Genomic DNA, 23341 nt, shown 5'->3' on the forward strand with positions numbered 1-23341 from the left:
GTGCGTTGGCACAGCGACACCCCCCCTCTCCCCACCCCAATTTTTCCAGTCTGCTTTGCTCTCCCCTCCTACTCCCGGTCAGCTGCTCACGCCAAACTTGGATTTGATCCCCACACCTGTCGTCGAGGATCAACTCTGGACGACGTTTCTCTCCGCAAGAGTTTTGTCTCTTCCCACCCCCCACCCACCCACCTCGGGTCGTCCCAAAGCGGAGGAGGGACGGGACTCCTCTGGCATCTCTGGCTGTGCAGGTGGGGGGGATGGCAGAGGGATCAGGGGCCAAGAAGCCCTCCCTGCCGGCCAAGGCGGCCGGCTGGGCCCAAGCCCTTTGCCGTGGCCTGGTGTGTTTTTGGAGCAACCAGTATGCCTGGCTGCTGGGGGTGCCCTGTCTCCGGCGAGCTTACCACCTCTGGTTGGCAGCCGTGGTCATTTTTGGGCCGTTGCTGCAGTTCTACGTGAACCCCCGAGCCATCTTTGCCAACCACCATAACTTCTTCAACATGTGAGTGATCGCGGGGTCTCTTAAAACATGTTTGTGGTTGCATGCCTGGGGGAGGCGGGCGGGAGAGTGGCTTGGCAGAAAACAAGGCTTTGTATAGCAGCGATAAATCCCTGGTTCATCCACACCGAATATCCTGGGGTCAACTGATGCCATCCGATCTCTGACTGCCAAATGCAGCCGTTGACTTGAGTTGCGGGGAATCTCTTCCCAAGGGCAGAATACTATCATACCGGGCGCTATTATCCCCAGTGCTTTTGAGTGCCAAATGAAAAATCAGTTGTGCGTTCAGAGCTCGGCATAGCAAAGTTTCCGCAACTGTTAGTTTGGGGGTCAAATGCCTCACGGTATATTGGAATGGCTGATAGGTCCCAGACATCTCTAAAAAGATTCATATTCCACTATTCATATTTAATGACTTTTGTTCAAGTTTTCACGATACAGTATTATCTGGAACAGGTACAATAAAAAAGACAGAGGATAGAGAGAAAGGGAACAAGAAAAGGAGACAGAAAAAGAACAGAGAGAAAAACATTAAATATAAAGGGGACAAACTTCTGATTTTCCGTCATTAGAAAATGATTATTTAAGACATTCAGTCTCCATCGTCTCTGCTTTCTGCTAAGCCAAATTTCTTTTTAGCCAAAATGTCACAGTGCCCTTCATTTCTTCATCCCACGAGAAGCCCAAGAGGGAATCCCTAATTGTTACTATCGGTTAATAGCTTTACCTCCGTTAGTTCCCACTGCCATTCCTCCGTATTGGGAAATGGCATTTTCCCATCCATGTTCATGTTAACCTTTCTCCCCTGTGGTCATGTATTGGAAAAATATTCTGTATTCCCCACCCCACCCCCCCCGTTCACTTTCCCCAGGCGGGTTATGCTTTGTACGCAGGATATGTGATGTATTTGGGGTCTTGCCCATCCGTTTGCTTGGCGGCCCCATTTTTGGGGGCCTGTTCTCCTGCCGTCCTCCATGGCTCGCGGCTTGGGGTTCCTCTCTTTGAGGTGCTTCGCCTTCTGCTCCTCTGCTCTCCCCGATTTGGGCTAAATCCAGCATTGGGGCAGCGGACCGCCTTCCTGCCCCACCCTGCTAACTTTCCTCCGTTCTTGTTCCCTCGCAGAAAGTTTGTCCGGTCGGCCTGGGGCTGGACGTGCATTTTCCTGGGCGGCTTCATCCTTTCGGTGGTTTACCTGGCGACCCATCGGGTTCTGCTCACCTTGAGGCACCTCAGCCGCTTGGGCGTGGGGGCCGGGCTCTGGCTGGGGGCCACAGAGACCTTTCTCCTCATCGAAAACCTCACCGGCTACTGTTTTGACCCCGTGCCCGAGGGCATCCTGGTGAACAACCTCCCGGACAAGTGGACGTGTTTGCACGAGGGCCACACGTGGCACGGCTACGACGTCTCGGGCCACACTTTCCTGCTGACCTTCTGCTGCCTCCTGATGGTAGAGGAGACCTCCGTCTTCCGCCGCTACCTGGCCCAGGGCCACCCGGCCGGCGTCCCCCTGCGCCTCATCTTCCTCCTCAACGTCTTCCTCCTCGCCCTGTGGAACTTCCTCCTGGCCTGCACCGTGGTCTACCTCTACGACTACAGCCACAAGGTGGTGGGCGCCGCCATCGCCACCCTCTGCTGGTTCCTCACCTATCGCGGCTGGTACCGGTGGCGCTGGTCTCCCGGCCGGCCGGGAACGGGCCTCTTTGTCAAGGGGAGCCCCGGGGAGGCCAAGAAACGGAACTGAGGCCCCCCCCCCACCCCAGAAGGCAAAGGAGAACAACCAAGGGGTTTCTTCTCCCCCCCAGAGACAAATAAAGATGGGGCCTGCTCTGTTCTCTATTCGTTGTCCTGTGTGTGGTTTTTTGGGGGGTCTTGAAATTCAGACTACAAATGTAAGGTAAAGGGACCCCTGACCATTAGGTCCAGTCGTGGCCGACTGGGGTTGCGGCGCTCATCTTGCTTTATTGGCCGAGGGAGCCGGCGTACAGCTTCCGGGTCATGTGGCCAGCATGACTAAGCCGCTTCTGGCGAACCAGAGCAGCGCACAGAAACACCGTTTACCTTCCCGCTGGAGTGGTACCTATTTATCTACTTGTACTTTGATGTGCTTTTGAACTGCTAGGTTGGCAGGAGCAGGGACCGAGCAACGGGAGTTCACCCTGTCGCGGGGATTCGAACCGCCGACCTTCTGATCAGCAAGTCCTAGGCTCTGTGATTTAACCCACAGTGCCACTCGCGTCCCTAGACTACCAATGTAGCGGGTGCTTAAGTTTCAAGACTTAATCCCGCGTGCAGGTGGCAGACCCAAATTCTACCACTTCCCATGATTTGTGTGTTTAAAAGTGTCGTGGAATCAGATGGGACCTTCAGGGTCATCTAGTCAAACCCCCTCCAATGCAGGATTTTTGGGACTCGAACCCACAGCCCTGAGATGTAGGAGTCTCATGCTCTGCTGACCTATCCCAGCTTTAAATAGTCCCCCCCCCCCTACATCTAAAATAGTTTTTCTCTTTTTGTATGCTACATGTTTGTTTAGATTTGTTTTAAATATAGTGCAGGGCAGGAAAGGAAACTGGCGTGTGAGGAGAAAATCTAGGCTCAGGAATAAATTTGGTGCGCGTGAGCATATGTCTTTAATAGGAGTTCTTAATCATATGCTCTTCTACCACCTCACTGAGGACTAGATCCCTGTCAGCCCTCCATTTCCAGTGTTTCCGCTGCACAGTGTATATGATCGAGTAGTTTCTGAGCACATACAGAGTCCCATTTGCTTCCCAGTGAGCCAGACTTTCACCATTTTAATAAATGGTGGAAATGCCAGACCCAGAGCGATGCGCTCGGAAAACCACGTCAACCTGCTAAGAGTCTGCATGTAGACGTGTCTTAAAAGCTGACTTGGCCAAGTTGTACCAATTTCACACAATGCACACACAGCCTGTGGAACTCGGTGTACCAGGATGTTAAGTTAGCATAATTGGGCTTTAATTTTTTTATTTAAAAACCAGCCTGTGATATACATTGTTTTAATGTTGGTGGCTAATGTTCCACAGCCAGCCCCAAAAGCACAGTCCCTGCTGGTTCAAGACAGCTGTGTTGTTTATCAGAAATCAAGCCCGCTCTCTCTCCAGCCGGGGAAAAGAGACTGGCCGAAGGTGGAAGGCCCCAGTGTGGCAATTTTAAGATGGCTGATGCTCATTCACAAGCAGAGGGGGAAAGACAGGTCCCATACCACCACCAAAATAATTATAATAATTCTATATTTTAAAATGGCTTGTTTGTTTTCCCTTCCTTGGCCGGTTGGATTATCTTGAGTCAGAAATTATACTCCCTGTCAGATGGGCAGGACATCTCCTCCTCCTCCTCCTCCTCCAGGCCTAAAATGCTCCAGAGAGAGATTGTGAGGATCAGGGGGTGCAGAAAACCCCCCTAAACTTCATGAAAGCGGGACAAACACTCCACAACCTCTCATTTTGAAAAGCAACATAACTGGAAAACTCCACAAAGTTTGAGGCGCATTAGACAGCTGCAGAAATTGGTGCGTGCCGCATAGAAGCAAGGGGGAGCCCTATCCTCGGGAGGCAGTGTGGGCTAGTGGTCGGATCGGGCTGTGCCAAAGGGCCGGAGAAACGGACTCAAACCCCCCACCTTCCAGTCCTCCTCTCTCGGGCTAACCTACCTCACAGGGCTGCAGTGAGGATCAAATGAAAGCAGGAGACCGAAGAACCATGTTTGCTGCCCTGAACTCCTGGGGGGGGGGTGTAGGTATATGAAAAAGTCATTTTTAAAAAAGAGTAAAAAATATTCCCTGCTGGCATTCTTACACAGGATTTGGGGGGGGGGGTACCTTTCCGTTTCAAAGTGCAACCTCTAGGCAAGTTCTGCGCCCCACCCTCACCCCCTTTTAAGACATTGCATTAAATATATGTATATTAGCCCAGCAAGCATTGCCTGCACTGGCTGGCAGCATCTCAGGATTTCAATTGACGACTGAACTTCAGGGGTCCGCCTGCATTGCGCAGCTGATGCTCTCCCCGTCCAATAATAATAATATAATAATAATATTACTATTTATACCCCGCCCATCTGGGTGGCTTTCCCCAAAACGAGCCTTGCTGCCGGCTGAGTTTCTTTGAACCCCGGACGGAGATGCAACAGGCAGGAGGAGAAGCTGCCCCTGTTGAATGGCTGCCTGGCGGTCCCTCCCGCGCCTCCCCTTCCCGCAGTGGGAAGTCCCTGCCTCCTCCTCCTCCTCCGCGCGGGTTGCATCTCCCCATTTCTCTTCTCCTCCCCTTCCCTTTCATTTTCGCTTTGATGCATGACTTGCCCCGGCCGCTCCCAGCCTCCCGCGCCACTTTGCAACTTCGCCTCCCGGGTTTTTTTGGGGTTCGGCCCTTCCCTGTTGCAACCCCAAAAGCCGCCACTCGCCACTCTGGTTTTGCGCAGCCTGAACCCGACGCCATGGCGACTTTGGAGGTTTCCCCGGAGTGCGAGGCGAAGGTAAAGTCTGGTGTGTTTGTGGGGGTCTCAGTTTTAGGGGTGTGGTTTTTTTAAGGGGAGACTACAAGAGCAGAGGCAGAATCTGCCTCCTGTCGCTTTTCAGAACGCGGCAGGCGGAAATCCAACAGGTGTCCCCCTCACTTTCGCTTTTTTGCGGGGGAAGCCTGGGAAGGAAGAAAGTTCTTTGTTGGGGTTTCTAACCTGCCCATCTTAGGCAAAGGCACCTTTACCCTGTCTAATGGAGACGGGGGGGGGGCTCTAGGGGGGTTGCCTGGAATGGGGAGCGCAGGGGGAGAGATTTGGGGGTACTTAAAATCCGAATTGGGAAGGACGTTTGAGTCCTGTCCCTGAACAACAGACAGGACGGCAGCTTTGGAGGAAGGGGTAAAGGTGGGTTGGTCTGGATGGGGGGGGGGTGCTTGGCACCTGTGTGGGAACCGGCACCCTGTTTTCCCCCCCCTTTTTTAATAATTTTTTTATTAGATTTTCCACAATGATAACACAAACCACAAAGCAAAATGGTACACAAAAACAGAAAAAAGGGAACAATAAACAGATAAACAATAACAACAAACTTAATTCTTCACAAATCCAACCTTGTAAACATCTCGGTTGACTTCCTCGAATCCCTCCCTTCTGAGTTTCCTTGTAATTAAAAGTAACAGCTTTCCAATATCATTATTGAACCAAAACAATTTCCAGTTATAGTCCATCTTGGTCACTTTTCTGAACATTCTAAAGCCCATTTATTTAATTATAACTTAGTTTAATCCTAGGCCTGTTTGTTTCTTTCAAGTAATTTCTAATTTTTTATATTACAATATTTATTCAAATAGTCCTTAAATTTCCCCAGCACCCTGTTTTCTGCCTCGTCAGGCGGTAGACCAAGCGGTGAGGCCAACAGGTGCGCAGCGAGATCAGGTGATGGCTGCCCCAGAGGGCCTGGCGTGGGGCCCAGACGCGTCTGGCCATTGTCCTGACTCTGTGCATTTTTTCGATCCATAGTTTCATTTTTTTCTCTTTTTCCACTGTGCAGGTGAACTCCTTCAAGAAGGAGCTGTGTACCCAGGTAAGAGGCTCTCTCTTTTTTTCTTTACTATCCCCCCCAGCACCCCAAAACCCCTGTGGCTTTTACTACAGAGGCACCCCCAAAGCTTATTCCTTTAGGAAGGGGGATAGGGAAGGCTAAACCAAACTGGATCTCTGTCCCAGAGCCTACCTCTCTGCTGACATGGTTGAACCCCTAGAGTAACCACTGAGCACGTGCAGAGTGCAATTCCCACACGCTTGGGATTTTGGGGGCCACATTCCCGTTTCAAAGTGTGTAACCCCTAGGCAAGTTCTGAGCCCCGCTGCCATAACTTTCATTTTACATTCCATTTTTTAAAAAATATTTAAAATTGATTTTCTGTGGTTTAACATAGAATTAAAGCAGAAGAAGGAGCTAAAACCATCTTTGGTACGTTTCGATATCCGAACGTATCTGCTTTGGATTTTGCCACAAAACTGCACAAGATTCTAGTTCCTTTTGAGTAAGCAGAGATTAGCCACCATAATACCGGATATAAGCTTTGCTGCTAAGATTTTAGGCCTCCACAGAGTGGAGCTGCTTCCTGTGACTTTGCATTTTATTTTATTTTATTTTGGACGGTTGTGCGAATGTGCATCTGTTTCCCTCCCCCCTTCTCTTTTAATCTGCCAGAGTTTTCATTCCTTTTGTCCTCCGATATTTCTCTTGTCTAAGGCCTTTTTCTCACTCCCCCACAACTTCTATCTTCCCCAAGGCTGAAGAACTTGTTGCCAGACGCTTCCCAGAAAAGATTGTGGAGCTCAGTAATTTTCTCAAGGTAAAAACTTCCTTGCGGGTTTTGGAATGCAGGCAGCGGGGGGGGGGGGGGGGGTTGCAAATGGTTTTCTGCAGCCGGCATTTAAAAGAAAAATAGGAAATTGCTGGAGCCGAAGGGAATTGTCGCAAAATGATCAGCTGAGATTTCCCCCCAAGATTTGGGAGAACCAAATGGGATTTGGGACACTACAGAGTTAACAGTTCTGAAATCTAAAGGGCTTTGATTGGAACAATGTGAGGGAAGACAAGAAAAAAATCAGAATGGTGTTCTACAATTTTATGAAGGGATCACAACTAATATTTTGAACGGAGGAATGCTTGCTACTGAAAGGCGGGGCTTAAATGGACTCCAGGTTGCAATTCTAGACATGCTTTTGTTGTAAACAAAAATTGCCCTTTTCCCTTATGGGGTATCCAAGAGCCCATATAGAGTCCTTACGTGGGTTCCCTATCGGTAGGAGAAAATAACAGAGGCCAACCAGAGAATATTGAGAAGCAAAGCAGCTAGTAAGCTTGGTCTTTATTGATCTGTTGCAACAGGGTGCTCCCCTCACCTGCAGGAGAGGAGGAGGGACCCTGAAAAATGGCGCGCAAGGCCTTATAAAGACTTTTGAAATTGCCACCCTGTAGATCAAGACCACCCCCAGAAACATCATACATACATCACAGAAGGGGTGTAACCTAAGACCACCCCTCAGATACATCACACCTACATCACAGAAAAGGCGGTCTAAAACAGAAAATTGAATATTGTTTTTCTCCTGTCGTTGTTTATCTCCTGTCTGCCAGGTTACCTGTTAATAGTCACTTGATTGGATTGCCTGGCCAGTCTTTTGTAATGATAAATACTTAGTTCCTGGGCCAGGTCACAGGCTCACACCCTACTCATATCTTAAATGTACCCTTAAGACAGGATTTGTGAGGAAAGAGACAATGGGGAGGTTTCCCACTTTGACCTTGCAGAGAAAACATTTGCTCAGTTTAGGAATCAAAATGGTTCCAGGTCGGCCTTCCTGTGCTGATCTATGTATGTGCTTGGTTGGTACACTTATGAACATTGCCATATATCTAAGACCATAAAATTCCTATCACACTTTTCCTGGGAGGAGGTCCTGCGGAACTCATTAGGACTTGATTTCTTGGTTGACCCACATAGGATTGGGCTACTAGCCCTCATGAAGGAAGGAGCATGCGAGAGAAGACCGGGAAAATGGCCTCCCTGTGTGAACTGCAGGTTCAAGCTGCGTAGCTCGGATGATTTTGGGTGAACTGGGGGTCAATTAGAAACGGTAGCAGGTTAAACCAGATCCCAAACAATTAAGCTTCCTATTTGCCTTCTGTTTGGCAGGAAAAGTGGCGTGGAAATCAAATAAATAATATTAAATAATAATATGTAGAACGTTGCCTTGCTCTTTCCTTATCTTGCTTCTGACGCCTGACCTGTTTTTCCAGATATTTGGTGATGATGGCTTGCTGTTGACTCCTTGATTTCACAGCTGTTTTTCCCTTGGGGTTCTGTCTGAGGATTCCTTATGAATTCTATTAAATCACCGTATTTTTCTGTCTATAACAGGCCCCCCATGTATAAGACACCCCATATTTTGGGCAACTCCAACTTAAGAAAATGGGGGAGGAGATCTAGCCGTGTATAAGACGCCCCCAAATTTTGGACATTATTTTTTAGGGGGGGAAACCTAGTCTTATACACGGGAAAATACAGTATATAATGTCCCCCCTTCCTTTTATTTGTGAGGCTTTGTTTTCTTAAAAAGTCGCTTGGAGACCTCTCTGTGTAGCAAGGTTCGGAAAGGGACTTCCCTGCGAGGAAAGGTCGCAGAATTTGGGGACTTTTTAGGTTAAAGGAAATCAAAGGAAGAGGCGACATGCTAGAAAATTGTAAAATCATGCATGGAATTAAGAAAGTGGGTGCAGAAAAGATCCCCCCCCCCTTCTCTCAGAACACCAGAACTCATAGACATCCAGTGAAACTGAAAGTTGGGAAATTAAGGTCAGATAAAACCTTCATGCAGGTCATAATCTATGGAACTCCCTGCCACAAGATGCAGAGTTGGCCACCAACTTAGATGGCTTTAAAAGAGGATTGGGAAAATTCATGGAGGAACAGAGGGCTGTCAGCGGCTTCTGGCTATGATGGCTATTCTCTGCCTCCTCAGACAGAGGCAGCAATCCTTCTGAATACCAGTTGCCGGAAACCAGAGGAAGAGAGGGGGCTCTTGAGTTCAAATCCTGCTTGCAGGTTTCCCACAGGCCTCTGGTTGCCACTGTGAGAACAGGATGCTGGACTTAGATGAGCCGTTGGCCTGACCCTGCAGGCTCTTATATTACGTTCCTATGCCAAGCGACTAATAAATTGAATTATTATTGTTATTAATGATTTGCACTTATCGGTCACGTACAGAAGAAAAAAGTCTCAAACCGGCCAGACGAGATAAAATGCGAAACGTAAAAAGCAAGATCTTTTTATTCATCAACTGAAATAATAATAATAGTAATAGTAATAATAATAATAATAATAATAATTTTGCATAGTTCTATGCAGAACTAGATAAACTAACAGGAAGGATTCTAAACCGGCGGGACCAGAAATTCACGGAAGACTGGAGTAAATTTACGGACTATTTGGAAAGTATTTGTGAAGATCAGACGACGTTTGTAGGTTTGCAAGAAGTTTTGTGAGGAGTATTATTGGAAGTATTGCAAAAATGGAGATGGGGGAGGATGATTTGTTAAGAGATGTAAAGGCAATATAAAGTTAAGAAATGCATAAGAAGTGGTTAAAACGGTGGATCATCAGAGGTGCTGATGGAAGTCCAAAAAGATTGTACAAGTGATAGGTTTTGTGGTACATTTTATAATTTATATGTTAAAATCAATAAAAATTAAATAATAAGAATAAGAATAAGAATAAATAGTAATATGTAAGAAACACCCCGCTCCAAGACTCGGATGTTGGGGGCAGCAACGAGAAGTGGGGAATTGCAAAGCCTGTTTCTTCATCTCTCTCTCCCCCCCCCCCCAGTCCCCCGAACTGAACGTCTCGGACCTGATTTCCCTCCGCGTCGAGTTGGACATCCCTATCCCTGACCCCAAAAAGGACGAAGAGCGTCGCAAGCAGCGGGAGGTGAGTGGGGCAGGGGATTTGGGTCATATCTGTCAACCGTCCCTTATTTGGCGGGAAAGTCCCTTATCCCAGCGCCGTGTCCCGCTGCTGTCCCTTACTGATGATGTCCCTTAAATTTCCCGGGTTTCAAAGGAAGCAGCTCCTCTCCCTGCCGGCCAGGGAGGAGGGAGGCTCCCACTGTGTTGCTTGGCTGCGTTGCTCACCCAATAAGGAGTCTCAGAACGACTGGGGGGGTGGAGCTTGCATGCCTTGTGCCGATCAAATTGGCCGCGTTGCCTGGGGACTCGCCTTTGCTCAGCGCTTCCCAGCGGAGAGGTGACGGCGGTTTTCCTTGCTGCATCCCCTTTGCCGGGTTGCTGCGCTGTGCGAACCACTGCTTGAGGCTTCCTTTGGCTGCTGGCTGGGCTTTCTGCCTTTGGCTCGGAGGGGCTCAGAAGTTGAACATACCTGTGCCCGCAAAATCCCTTATTTTGGCTGCTGATCCCTTATTTTTGAGGCTGCTGGCCCTTATTTTCAAATCTGTAAGTTGACAGCTATGATTTGGGTTGGGGGTCTGGACCTTGAAATTGTGGGGCAGCAACAGATCAGATCCCGGCAAATCGCAGATTCCCCCCATTTCTGGTCCTACATGGAAGCTCTTTCCGTGTGCAGTATTTTTACTGCGTTCAAAACCTACGTGTCTCAAACCTTCGCCTCCCTGCCTCCGTTTTTCCTGCTCTCACAACAATCTTGTGAGGCTGATCAACCTCCATCCTTCATCTCCAGAGGTGGCGCCACTTTTCGCCCTAGTTTCCCACATCCAGATTATATTTTATTTTTTTGCGCAACTGGACTATCCCAGTTGAGAGGACGGTTGTGGGTGGGTGACCTCAATATTACGCCTCTCCTTTAATTCGTACCTTCCTCTCTTGCCCGGAGCACTGGAAGGATCTGATCTTAACAGCTGCAATTCCTTCCTTCCTTGCTAAACAGTGCTTTGAATTTAGTCCTCCCTGCCCCAGGGGCTGTGGGGGTATTTATATCTCTGCCTTCCCCATTCCTTTTGTCACGAAGAGCATAATCTCTAGTTAGAAAAAAACATCCCTGTAATTACGTTTCTTTGGGTGTCTTCTAGTGTGTGTTAGTGAGATGCCTTTTGTTGCTGGGCTTAAATTAAGATTTTTCTGCTTCTGCCAACTCTGTCGTTCTCTGTTCAGGCGATCCGAAGGGAAGTTATAATAATTTATAATAATAATAATTTATTATTTATACCCCACCCATCTGGCTGGGCTTCCCCAGCCACTCTGGGCGGCTTCCAACAAAATATTAAAATACTGTAATACATCAAACATTACAGTTGGGACGTGTTCTTGAGAGAGAGAGGAATATATTTCCTTTTCCCTTTTCCTTCTTCTGCCCAAGGAAATCAGTAAACTCTCAGGCGACAGGGAAACAGTTGTGGACTGGCAGGTGATGGGTTCGGATTCCGCAACCTGTGATGGGCTGGAGAAGGACATTTTCTCTCTGATCGGTTGCTAAAAAGAAGGAGGAAGTTCAGTTTCTGTGGCCACATTCGCACCATGCGCTGTGGTATCACAGCCATGGCTTCCCCCAAAGCATTCTGGGAGTTGTAGTTTGTTAAGGGTGCTGAGCGACTCCTGTTTCCCACGCACAGCTGCAATTCCCAGTCCGTCGCTCTTCACAAGGAACTCTGGGAATTGTAGTTCTGTCAGGGGAATGGGGTGCGTGTCTTCTAACAGCTCTCAGCACTGTTAGCAGACTACAACTCCCAGAATTCTTTGGGGGGAGCCATGACAGTTTGGTACAGCTCTTAACATGTCAACCTGCAACCTCTGGCGTTTCCTGCAAGGGAATGTAGCCTTCAGGCTGTAAAAAGTCACCCCTTTATGCTGGGGTAGCTCAGTTGGTGCAGCGCGAGTCTCTTAACTTCGGGGTCACGGGTTCGAATCCCGTGTCGGACAAATGATTTCTCCGTCGCAGGGGGTTGGACTGGATGACCCTCGGGATCCCTTCCAACGCTTTGCGTACTGGTGGGTGGCTCTTTTTCTGCCTTCCCCTTGTGCATTTTGTGATCGCATTCCTTTATTCCCGCATAGAAAGAAGAGAAGGATTCCAAAAAGGAAGAGAAGGACTCGAAAAAATCGGAGGACGAGGATAAAGGTACGCAGGATTCCCTGTGACGTCTGGCAGGGAGACATTTTGAAGCCTTTCCGTGGAAATGGGGAGCGAGAGGTGTCCCACCTTGAATTGTCCCAGCGGGCTGCATTCTGCGCTGTTTTACTAGCCAGGCCCTGTCCGCACTGTGCGTTTAAAGCAGTGTCGCCCCACTTTGAACAGCCGCAAAGGATTCTGGGAACTGTAGTTTCACGGTCAACCCACCTTCCCAGGGAACTCTGGGAAATAGCAACTCTCTGAGGGAAATGTTTTTGAATTTATTTTCTTCATTAAATTTGCTATTTTATCAAACAGAGGCGGTGGCCTTGGACAATAGGCCTCCGTTGAAAGATGAAGGCTAAGGATAAAAAAGAATGTTTATAATACAGTATAATGAGAAGGATGGGAAGAATGAACACTTTTGTTGTGTAAATAATGTTATCTTGTCTTTTCTTCTTTTTTTATTTTGTAGCTTTGTTATTTCTTTATTTTTTCCCTTTTCCTTTTTTTAAATTACTTTATAAAATTTCTATTTACTACCTATTTTATTTACTACCTATTTACTATCTATTCTATTTACTAAATATTTCTATTTACTATTTTCTTTTTCTTCATGTAAAGGGATAGCACATAATGTTTGTATAGATGTGTAAATTTTTAATCAATAAAGAATAATAATAAAAAAGAAAGATAGATGAGCCTAAGGAAAGATGTCTGGATTGTATCCAAGTCAACCCATTGAAATGAATGGGCTTGTCTGACATAGCTTCATTCACTTCAATGGAGAACTTGGTTGGCCACAAGCCACAGTTACCAGCTGAGTAGGCCTGCCCCCAGTCCCATTTAATCGAGGTTATTTAAAAAATAAATAAATGCAATTACTCATGGCTGGCAGCCATCTTAGAAGAGCTCCACACACCCCATTTCTTTTTTACACAAGGGGAAATGCCTCTTCTACTACTGCTTGAGAAAGGAGGCCGCCTTTGCATGCTTTCCTCTCTTCTAAGCTGGCGGCCGTTGGCATATGTGCCAAGCGCCACCTTGAGGGTGTGACGCCTCTGACGTTCTCCTCCTCTTCCTTCTTCTCCCCAGCGCCCCCCTGCGGTCCAGTTTGCCACAACGAGAAGATCACCGCCCTGCTGAACCGCGTGAAGCCCGAAATCCAGGGCACGAAGGAGACGCTGAACTTGGTGAGGGGTCCGGAGGAAACGGGTCTCGTGCCCGCCCCTTTGCACAACCAGACCTAGCGCCCTGCTTAGTGTTGGAAGGGACCCCAAGGGTCATCCAGCCTAATAATAATAATAATAATAATAATTGTTAAGTTGTGGGTGAACATATCAGACAACACAGTGATTCTTCAAACAGCTCTTGTTTATTCACAGGCCAGAACAGAACTGAACTGAAGGGTTCAGCCACCCTTCTTATCAGAGAAGGATATCTTATCTTATATCTTATATATATATACCGTATTTTTTGCTCTATAAGACTCACTTTTTCCCTCCTAAAAAGTAAGGGGAAATGTGTGTGCGTCTTATGGAGCGAATGCAGGCTGCGCAGCTATCCCAGAAGCCAGAACAGCAAGAGGGATTGCTGCTTTCACTGCGCAGCGATCCCTCTTGCTGTTCTGGCTTCTGAGATTCAGAATATTTTTTTCTTGTTTTCCTCCTCCAAAAACTAGGTGCGTCTTGTGGTCTGGTGCGTCTTATAGAGCGAAAAATACGGTATATCTATCTTATCTTATATAGAGCTCCACTAGAACGCAACAGTAACCATTTTCTGTAACTATCCAATCACTGAATGTCACTTTCGATCCCTTATTTGCATATGTGGACCTGAACTATTTACAGTATCCCCCTGCTGGCCCAGGGTGAGAACTTCAGTACATAATAATAATAACAATAATAATAATAATTTTTATTTATACCCCGCCCTCCCCAGCCAAGGCCGGGCTCAGGGCGGCTAACAAGCAATAATAAAAACAAGTTGAATGAATACAACTTAAAAACAAGATTAAAATACAACAATTAAAATATTGGAACATTAAAATATTAAAATGCAGCCTCATCACAGGAGGAGAAAGGAAAAAGAAAAAAAGGAAGAGGGGGAGGGAATCAAATTGGCTCCAAGCCAAAGGCCGGGCGGAACAACTCTGTCTTACAGGCCCTGCGGAAAGAAATCAGATCCTGCAGGGCCCTGGTCTCATGAGGCGGAGCGTTCCACCAGGCCGGGGCCAGTGTTGAAAAGGCCCTGCTTCTGGTTGAGGCTAATCTAACTTCCTTAGGGCCCCGGACCTCTAGGGTGTTGCTATATATGGACCTTGAGGCTCTCCGTGGGGCATACCGGGAAAGGCGGACCTGTAGGTACGAGGGTTCTAGGCCGTGAAGGGCTTTAAAGGTCAAAAGCAACACCTTAAACCTTAATTATTAAAATAATAATAATAATAATAATAATAATAATAATAATAATAATTAAGAGTCTCTGGACTATGCAGAATTAGATAAATTAACAAGGAAGGATTCGAAACCTGCGGGATCAGAGATTCTTAGAGGACTGGGGTAAATATATGAACTATTTGAAAAGTAGCTGTGTTGAACAGGCTACGCTAGTAGGTCTGCCAGAAGTTTTGTAAGGTGGATTATCTGAAATATTACAAGAAAGACTATGAAAAGAATGACCAGTTATTAAATGCAATATAGAAATTAAAAACGCAGAATAAGTGATAAAGAACGAAAAATCATCAAGGTGTTGACGGAAGTCCAAAACATTGTATAAGATGACTGCTGGAATTGATATGGTAAAAAATTAATAAAAATGTATATATATATAAAAAAAGAGATTAAGAGAGTCTCATTCTCTCTTCCCTCCCTCTCTGCCCAGATCTCGCTGTGGCTACAACTCCTGGTCCCGCGCATTGAGGACGGCAATAATTTCGGAGTTGCTGTCCAGGTGAGTTTTGGCCCACAGGTCTCCCAGCTCTCCCCGAACACCTTTTCTGTGTGTGTGTGTGTGTGTGTGTGTGTGTATTTGTTGACAGTGTTGTAACAGGAATAGACAGGTCCATGGAGGAGAAGACTGCCAGGGTACCAATAATATAATTATGATGATTCTTCTGAAGACCAGTTTTTGGAAACTGCAGAAGAGGAGAGCGTTCTTGTTTTTGGGTCCCACTTATGGGTCTCACAGAACGGGAATCTGTTTGGCTGCTGTGAGAACAGGATGTTCTTACGTTTGTGTGGCCTAGCGGACTTTTGTCAGCCCAATGGGATGTTACTTCTAGCACATCTCGCAACTCCTCAGTGTTATGCGACCAGGTCTTAGTTTTAGTATAGATACACTGGTGTACAGTGGTACCTCAGGTTAAGTACTTAATTCATTCCGGAGGTCCGTTCTTAACCTGAAACTGTTCTTAACCTGAAGCACCACTTTAGCTAATGGGGCCTCCTGCTGCTGCCGCACTGCCGGAGCACGATTTCTGTTCTCATCCTGAAGCAAAGTTCTTAACCTGAAGCACTATTTCTGGGTTAGCGGAGTCTGTAAGCTGAAGGATATGTAACCTGAAGGGTATGTAACCCGAGGTACCACTGTATAGCTATGGAATGGGGTTTTTGGTGGCAGACCTCAGCAGTGCCGCCCCAAATTATTTAATAATAATAATAATAATAAATTTTATTTATACCCCAGCCAAGACCAGGCTCAGGGCGGCTAACACCAAATATAAAAACAATTGATTGAAATACAGCTTAAAAAACAAGATTAAAATACAATGTTAAAATGCAGCCTCATTTCGGTGGAAACTCATTCAAAGTTTCCTCTAAACCAGAGAAGTGGAGGGATTTGGGGCTCTGGATTGCATTGAGCCATGTGACTCTTTTTGACACACCTGATTCGTAAGTCCAGAAAAAGAGAGAGCGCGAAAGAGACCCTGCCGTCCTTCGGCTCTGCTTCTACCCACCACTGGCTCTGACTCTACCTGCTAGGCGGTACAGCGCCCAAATGATTTTCCTTCATAGGAAAAAAATGATCCAACTCATCTTCTGCACTATCAAGAGAGCTGGCATTTGGTGCACCATGTACCCAAAGAGATCCGTGGGAGAATCTGAAAGCGGTGGTGTGTGCCACCGAGCATGTGCAGAGTGCACTGCCCTCCTCGTCCGTTAGCCAGTGTGGTGTAGTGGTTAAGAGTGGAAGTCTTGTAATCTGGGGAACCGGGTTCGCTTCCCCGCTCCTCCACATGCAGCTGCTGGGTGACCTTGGGCCAGTCACACTTCTCTGAAGTCTCTCAGCCCCACTCACCCCACAGAGTGTTTGTTGTGGGGGAGGAAGGGAAAGGAGAATGTTAGCCGCTTTGAGACTCCTTAAAGGGAGTGAAAGGCGGGATATCAAATCCAAACTCTTCTTCTTCTGCTGCTTAACTGCAGCTACACCCGGGATTAAGAAGAGTCCCTTTGCTAGCAGAGATGTCACGTAGACAGTCAATCTGTTTTGGGCCCAGAAATTATTCTTGTTCAGCCAAGACTTGCTCGCCATGTTTCCCGTTCCCTTTTCCTTGGACCCTGTCATCGTACTGGGAACTTCCTGCGCTATAACCCTCGTCTTTCTCTCCTCTTCCAGGAAAAAGTGTACGAACTGCTGACCTCGGCTCGGACAAAGCTGGAAACTTTCCAGACTCAGATTGCCAAGTGAGTCTGAAATCGGAAGCAGAGCACTTCCAACTTCCCCTTTTCCCTATATTTGGTTTAAAAGGGGGGGAAATACTGAGGAAGAGGGAAATTCGGTGAATTTTCTCCAAAGAGCTCCTCACTCAATCCACACAACAACCCAGCAAGGTAGACTGAGAGGCTGTGACTGGCCCAAGTTCACCCCGTGAGAGCCAGTGTGGTGTAGTGGTTAAGAGCGGTGGACTCGTAATCTGGGGAACCGGGTTCGCTTCCCCGCTCCTCCACCTGCAGCTGCTGGGTGACCTTGGGCCAGTCACACTTCTCTGAAGTCTCTCAGCCCCACTCACCTCACAGAGTGTTTGTTGTGGGGGAGGAAGGGAAAGGAGAATGTTAGCCGCTTTGAGACTCCTTCGGGTAGTGATAAAGCGGGATATCAAATCCAAACTCTTCTTCTTCTTCTTCTTCTTCATGGCTGAGTGGGGATTCGAACCCTGATCTCCCAGGTCCTGGTCAGACACTCTAACCCAGGCTTCCTCAGCCTCGGCCCTCCAGATGTTTTTGGCCTACAACTCCCATGATCCCTAGCTAGCAGGACCAGTGGTCAGGGATGATGGGAATTGTAGTCTCAAAACATCTGGAGGGCTGAGGTTGAGGAAGCCTGCTCGAACCACAACACCACACGGGCTGCTGGTGCTTGTCTGAAGTTTAGGACTACAAGTTCCATCAGCCTTGGCCAGTAGCCTAGGACAAGGAAGGCAAGAATACAACGTACCTTCATCCACACGGTCGCAAAATTCACAGCTGCAGAACATTCTTAACGCTTTTTTAAAGTGCTTTTAAAACAAGGGTAGACGATACGATACGATAATCTTTATTGTCATTGTCCCATACAGAACAACGAAATTGAAAAAATCTACACCAGACATTCAAAAACCAAGCCGCCTGCTATCCCAGCCTAGTTAGCCCCCTAAAAACTCGTGATACCCTAAAATTAAATACAATATACTCCCATAGAGACTACCTTAGACTGCGTTTAAAACCAAAATCACATTTGAATAGAACCTGTTTCTCGGGCGGCTAGTCCTAGTCTTTATAACCCTGTCCCTTCTTCCAGAAGGCAGAAGCTGAAAGAGATCATTTCCGGGGTGCGCACTATCCTGCGCTATCTCTGCAGCTTTCTTATGGCACGTGGAAGCATAGATTTGATCCAAGGTGGGAAGAGTGCACCCAGTTATTCTCTCCGCAGTCTTTACAGCCCTGGATGGCATTGTATTTTCCCTGACCGTGCAGCTCCCAAAACCACACACACAGACCATAAGACCATAGAATGTTGTAGTTCCTATATGTTTCAGGCTGAAACTCCCCTCACATCCTAGACCTGAGAAGGACTGATTTGGTTCTTAATTACCAGCAAGGGGACAGATTGATTCCCCTAGGAGAAAAGGTTGCAGCATTTGGGGTCTTTTAAAGTTTAAGCAAAATGTAAGACATGGCTTGTAAGATTATGCATGGGATACAAAAAGTAGATAGGGGGAAATCCCCCTCCCCAATATGGCTAGAAATCTTGGACAGCCAATCAAGCTGAGTGTTGGAAGTTTGGGGGCAGATTAAAGAAAGGACTTATTCATGCAGGATGTAGTTAAACTGCGGAACTCCCTCCCACAAGAATCAACGGTGGCTGCCAAAATGGATGGCTTAAAAAGGGGATTGGATAAATTGATGGATCCGCCAGGTCCTCATTAGGTTCTTATTGAACAGCATTTATATACTGCTTGATTGTAGTAAAACCTCTGAACGTATTGTAATAAATAATAAGATTATCAATTGAAAACAGGCCACGCAGGTCAGCTGCCTGGGCCAGCTAAAGAGGCTCGCTGGGGGAACTCATTTTACTGCTGAGTTGAGGCAAGTTGGTTTCCTCCTTCCCTCCCCCATCTGATGAATGGAGCGGCGCTTCAGAAGAAACTAATTCCTCTTCCACGCAGCTTAAGCTCCCTGACCCGAGATCCAAAGATTGCACAGGTCCCTCCCAGGTGAATCAGGTCCTCCAAGCAACAGCCGGTCCTTAAGGAGGTGCTTGTGGGGAGGAGAAGAGGAGGCAACTCTTTCCATCTCACACACAGGGCTTCACAAAGGGCGAAAATCCATCCTTTTGCTAGTTACCGTATTTTTCGCTCTATAAGACGCACCTAGTTTTTGGAGGAGGAAAACAAGAAAAAAAATATTCTGAATCCCAGAGGCCAGAACAGCAAGAGGGATCGCTGCGCAGTGAAAGCAGCAATCCCTCTTGCTGTTCTGGCTTCTGTAATAGCTGCGCAGCCTGCATTCGCTCCATAAGACGCACACACATTTCCCCTTACTTTTTTGGAGGGAAAAAGTGAGTCTTATAGAGCAAAAAATACAGTATTTTACGGTACTCTGTGTGTGTGTGTGTGTGTGTGTTGTGATGAGGAAAGCTTCACCTGTTGGATTTCTGCCTGCCCTCCCGGAAGACGGGGAAGCCCTGCCGGAAAACGAGGCAGCATCTTGGCTGCTCTTGCCGGCCCTAAAACGCTGTCCTTGCTTTCCTATGTATAAAATGTCCGAAATGTTCAGATGAAGCCGCCTTCATCTGATCGCCGGGGTCTTACTCAGAGACCTTTCCCGTCTCCTGATGTTCCTTTCAACTGGAGATGTTGAGGACTGAATTGGGAGCCATCTGCCCTGCTCCTAGTTTGCAGTTTGTTAAGGCTGCTGGGAATTGTAGTGCTCCGAGGGGTACACTATAGTTCCCAGGTCTGGTGGTTGGGGGGTGGCGAGAGATTGTGATTTAAATGTAGGGTGTATTGGATGCAGCTAATTGCTGTGGAGCTGAGCAGCTTGCTGGCAGCTGGGCAGAGAAAGCAAAGGTGAACTCAGCCTGTAAATGTGGGAGCGGCCGAGAACTCGCACTGTGGACTTTGCATGGATGCCCTAAATTGGTTGGTTGCTCAGCAGGGGTGTGAGCGAGCACAAACGATGGAGAGCGTGGGTGCAAACACACCCAGAACTCGTTAATTCAAAATCTAGGTCACAGTGCTGCGGACAATCCTTGCAATGCAAAATTGAGGTTTTTCCCGTTTTTGAGACCCGAGAAGCAACAGAAATCTTTCGGTGCTCCCTAGCGTGCCGATTTGAAAAGTTTAATTGAAAGTTCCCACCTGTTTGGCTTTCCACCACCCTCCCTAACTTTCTCTCCTCCCTCCAAACCTTTTCACGGGTGCCACCTCCCTCTCACACACACCTGGAGCTGTGCACTGTCAACACCACAGGGAAACAGGTTGTATAAACAGGTGTTTCAGATCATTGGTTTTTGGAAAAAGGTGCTGTGATGGAAAATTGCACCAAGTTGTCGGGGGGGGGAGGGATTTTGGTCAGTCCATTTGCATTTCTTGTCCTGGGGGGTTGGGGGTTTTTTTTTTGTCACGTACATGTTAATTTCGAGTAAGTATAATTTTTTCACCCCCCCCAAAAAAAGTCCTCCTGATTCCTGTCACTCCGCCATTCTTTGTTACCTTTAAAAAGGGAACGATGAATTTCCCTTGTGTACCCTTTCTCTGCAAATTCTCTTCGTTCCATCCGCCGATTTAGCATAGCAAATTGAAAAGCAGTGGTTTTGCCTTCAGGAGGCAAGGTTGCCCTGAGCTTGCGATTTTGGGAGATTGATAGCATATGACCTAGAAAGGCCTGAGGATCAGGACGGGGAGGACTTAAAGGAGACCTGAAAAGTGATCTGGGCTTCAGGGCAGGGAAGGTGACCTGTGAAATTTGGCCTCTCTTGCAGTTGGTCAGTTCTGGGGTGGAGATTTCCTACCGCACTCATAAGGCAGTAAATTGAAATTTACTTCTGTCGGTGAATCGAAAGCCACCGTTAACAGCCGAACAAAAGGGGATGACTTTTTCTGCATCTTTGGAGCAAAAAAACCCCCCAAACCATCCCACCTTGTGTGGGAAATGAGATACTTCTGAAGAATAGTTGCTGGAAACTGCAGCACCCATAGTCCACAGCAAGCGGGGGTAGGGTGGGGATAAGGTTTTGGGCCGCTGGCCAGATCCAGTTCTCTCCTGGGTCAGCACTGCAAGCAACAAGTGTGGTGGATTACACAGGTCAAGGGTGTGTATTTGGGTCTCTTCTCTGCTACAGACCCCCAATAGGTAAAGGTAAAGGGACCCCTGACCATTAGGTCCAGTTGCGGACGACTCTGGGGTTGCGGCGCTCATCTCGCTTTACTGGCCGAGGGAGCCGGCGTACAGCTTCAGGATCGTGTGGCCAGCATGACTGGCGAACCAGAGGAGCGCACGGAAACGCTGTTTACCTTCCCGCTGGAGCGGTACCTATTTATCTACTTGCACTGTTGTGCTTTTGACTGCTAGGTTGGTAGGAGCAGGGACCGAGCAACAGGAGCTCATCCCGTCGCAGGGATTCGAACCACTGACCTTCTGATCCGCAAGTCCTAGGCTCTGTGGTTTTACCCCATGATCTGTATCAACTCATTCCAGCTCTGCCTTCTTTCTGTTTCCCAGGTATTACTCTGAACGGGGCGACGCGGTATCAAAGGCAGCCAAAAGTCCACACGTGGTAAGTTCCTTCCTGCTTTAGTCATGTGGCAGAAACAGCTCAAGGGTTAAGTAACGTAGGAAGAGGCCGTTGGGATCCGCCCAATGCCCCATCTAGTCCAGCCTCGTGTCCTCACAGTAGCCTGCGGGAGACCCTTGGGCAGGACCTGAGCACGAGAACACCCTTTCCCTCCCTCGCTACTGGTATTCGGGAATGTTCTCTGAATCTCTCGCGCTGACTTTCCCTCCTCTGTCACTCGCAGGGCGACTACCGCCAACTCGTGCACGAAATCGACGAGGCGGAATATGCTGAAATCCGATACATGATCAACGAGCTGAGAAACATCTACGTGAGTGATGGGGGGCTATGGGGCAGAGGGGAGCATCTGTGTTGCTGCTGGGCTTTTTGCCATCCGTATCCAAGGAATAAGCAAAGCAATGATGCACAGGAACATGAATGTGCAACGCTCGATTCATTGCGTTGTACAGGCTGACTCACGCTAGGTGAGTAGGCACCAGCTAGCCTGCTCTCCACGTAACCTGTCTCCATCGAAAAGTCTGGGCAGGCTTCAGCACAAATAGTTCCAGCCCCCTTGTGCTTGTCTCCCATGGTAAAAAGGTAAAGGGACCACTGACCATTAGGTCCAGTCGTGACCGACTCTGGGGTTGCGGCGCTCATCTCGCTTTATTGGCCAAGGGAGCCAGCGTACAGCTTCTGGGTCCTGTGGCCAGCATGACTAAGCCGCTTTTGGCGAACCAGAGCAGTGCATGGAAACGCCGTTTACCTTGCCACCGGAGGGGTACCTATTTATCTACTTGCACTTTGACGTGCTTTTGAACTGCTAGGTGGGCAGGAGCAGGGACCGAGCAACGGGAGCTCACCCCGTCGCAGGGATTCGAACCGCCAACCTTCTGATCGGCAAGTCCCAGGTTCTGTGGTTTAACCCACAGCGCCACCTGCGTCCCATGGACTGTACCACAAATGACATTTCTTTAAAAAGACAGGCGCATCCTGCGACTCGGAGTTCCAGAGGTTAACGGCACCTCCGATGAAGTTGTGCTCCCGTTTGCTCCGTGTTAAGGTTTTGCAGTGGCTAACTTTGGAGTTAATGGTAATTTGAGTCTAGTGATTTATTTACAAACACAGAATTGCAATACAGTGGACCCTCTAGTTATGTACCGCTCTGGATACGTAACTTTCGGGTTACGAACATGGGAAACCCAGAAATGAATAGTTCTGGGTTTCGCCAGGTGCGTATGCAGAAGCGCTCAATTGTGCCGTGCGCAGAAGCAGTGCCTCTGCCTATGGACTTTTCGGGTTGCGGATGGACCCCCAAAACGAATTTAATTTGTATCCAGAGGGTCCACTGTATAGCAAATTCCTGTTGTGCCTGCTTTCCTGGATCCAGAGAATGTGCTAGCGGGGAAGGAGTGTTTGGGTGGGTGAGCTCAAATGTCTACCTCCTCCTCAGCTTCATGTAGCTGCTCCTTAGTTTTATGCGCCTCATGCGACTGAAGTAGGCTGTTCGCCCCCCACCCCCAAATACTAGGTTTCAAAATATCTCTCTTTCTTTCTAGGCTGTGGTCTACGACATCACCCTGAAGAACTATGAGAAGATTAAGAAGCCTCGCGATGACAACAAAGGAATGATCTACTAAGCCAACTCACCAGGATCAGGCTGGAAGAAGAAGAAAACAACTCCTTTCACCAAGAACAGCCTTGATTTCACACAAGCTGTTCTGAGTTTGTTGTTGTTATTTAAATGCTCTAAATGATATCCAGTTAACTGGAACTTCCGGCCAACCAGCTTCATTCACTTTCAAAATAAAGAGGTTTTTAAATTTGACAAGTGTTTTTTTTTAAAATTTATTATGTTATGAAACTAAATAAATGCAGCAACAACTTTTCATCTCCTACAAGTGCAGGATCTCTCAAGGGGGTGGAATAAATCCAGATCTGTATCTAGAAG

At 47.6% G+C, this 23341-nt stretch overlaps 2 protein-coding genes across 2 annotated transcripts; both read left to right on the forward strand.

The window, feature by feature from the left end:
* The first annotated feature begins 181 nt into the window (after positions 1-181).
* On the forward strand, positions 182-2338 carry FITM1 (fat storage inducing transmembrane protein 1). The gene is made up of 2 exons (XM_080979981.1): positions 182-502; positions 1625-2338. Exons 1-2 carry the CDS (start codon positions 261-263, stop codon positions 2241-2243), a joined length of 861 nt encoding a protein of 286 aa, XP_080836107.1. The 5' UTR covers positions 182-260; the 3' UTR covers positions 2244-2338.
* Positions 2339-4684: 2346 nt separating this feature from the next.
* PSME1 (proteasome activator subunit 1) lies at positions 4685-23221 on the forward strand. Its single transcript, XM_080979912.1, has 11 exons — positions 4685-4996; positions 6033-6065; positions 6781-6843; positions 9883-9984; positions 12081-12144; positions 13231-13328; positions 15016-15084; positions 16750-16817; positions 21339-21393; positions 21635-21721; positions 22950-23221. Exons 1-11 carry the CDS (start codon positions 4811-4813, stop codon positions 23028-23030), a joined length of 906 nt encoding a protein of 301 aa, XP_080836038.1. The 5' UTR covers positions 4685-4810; the 3' UTR covers positions 23031-23221.
* The last annotated feature ends 120 nt before the right edge of the window (positions 23222-23341 follow it).

The sequence above is a fragment of the Podarcis pityusensis genome, assembly GCF_964106645.2.
Source record: "Podarcis pityusensis genome assembly, chromosome: 13".
NCBI lineage: Eukaryota > Metazoa > Chordata > Lepidosauria > Squamata > Lacertidae > Podarcis > Podarcis pityusensis.

Excerpts from the sequence above, each read along its gene's own strand:
- PSME1 (XM_080979912.1), top strand. The coding sequence starts at position 4,811 with ATGCATGACTTGCCCCGGCCGCTCCCAGCCTCCCGCGCCACTTTGCAA. Across the intron at positions 6,066-6,780 it reads AGAAGGAGCTGTGTACCCAG|GCTGAAGAACTTGTTGCCAG; the intron begins GTAAGAGGCTCT and ends ATCTTCCCCAAG. Across the intron at positions 6,844-9,882 it reads AGCTCAGTAATTTTCTCAAG|TCCCCCGAACTGAACGTCTC; the intron begins GTAAAAACTTCC and ends CCCCCCCCCCAG.
- FITM1 (XM_080979981.1), top strand. The coding sequence starts at position 261 with ATGGCAGAGGGATCAGGGGCCAAGAAGCCCTCCCTGCCGGCCAAGGCG. Across the intron at positions 503-1,624 it reads CACCATAACTTCTTCAACAT|AAAGTTTGTCCGGTCGGCCT; the intron begins GTGAGTGATCGC and ends GTTCCCTCGCAG.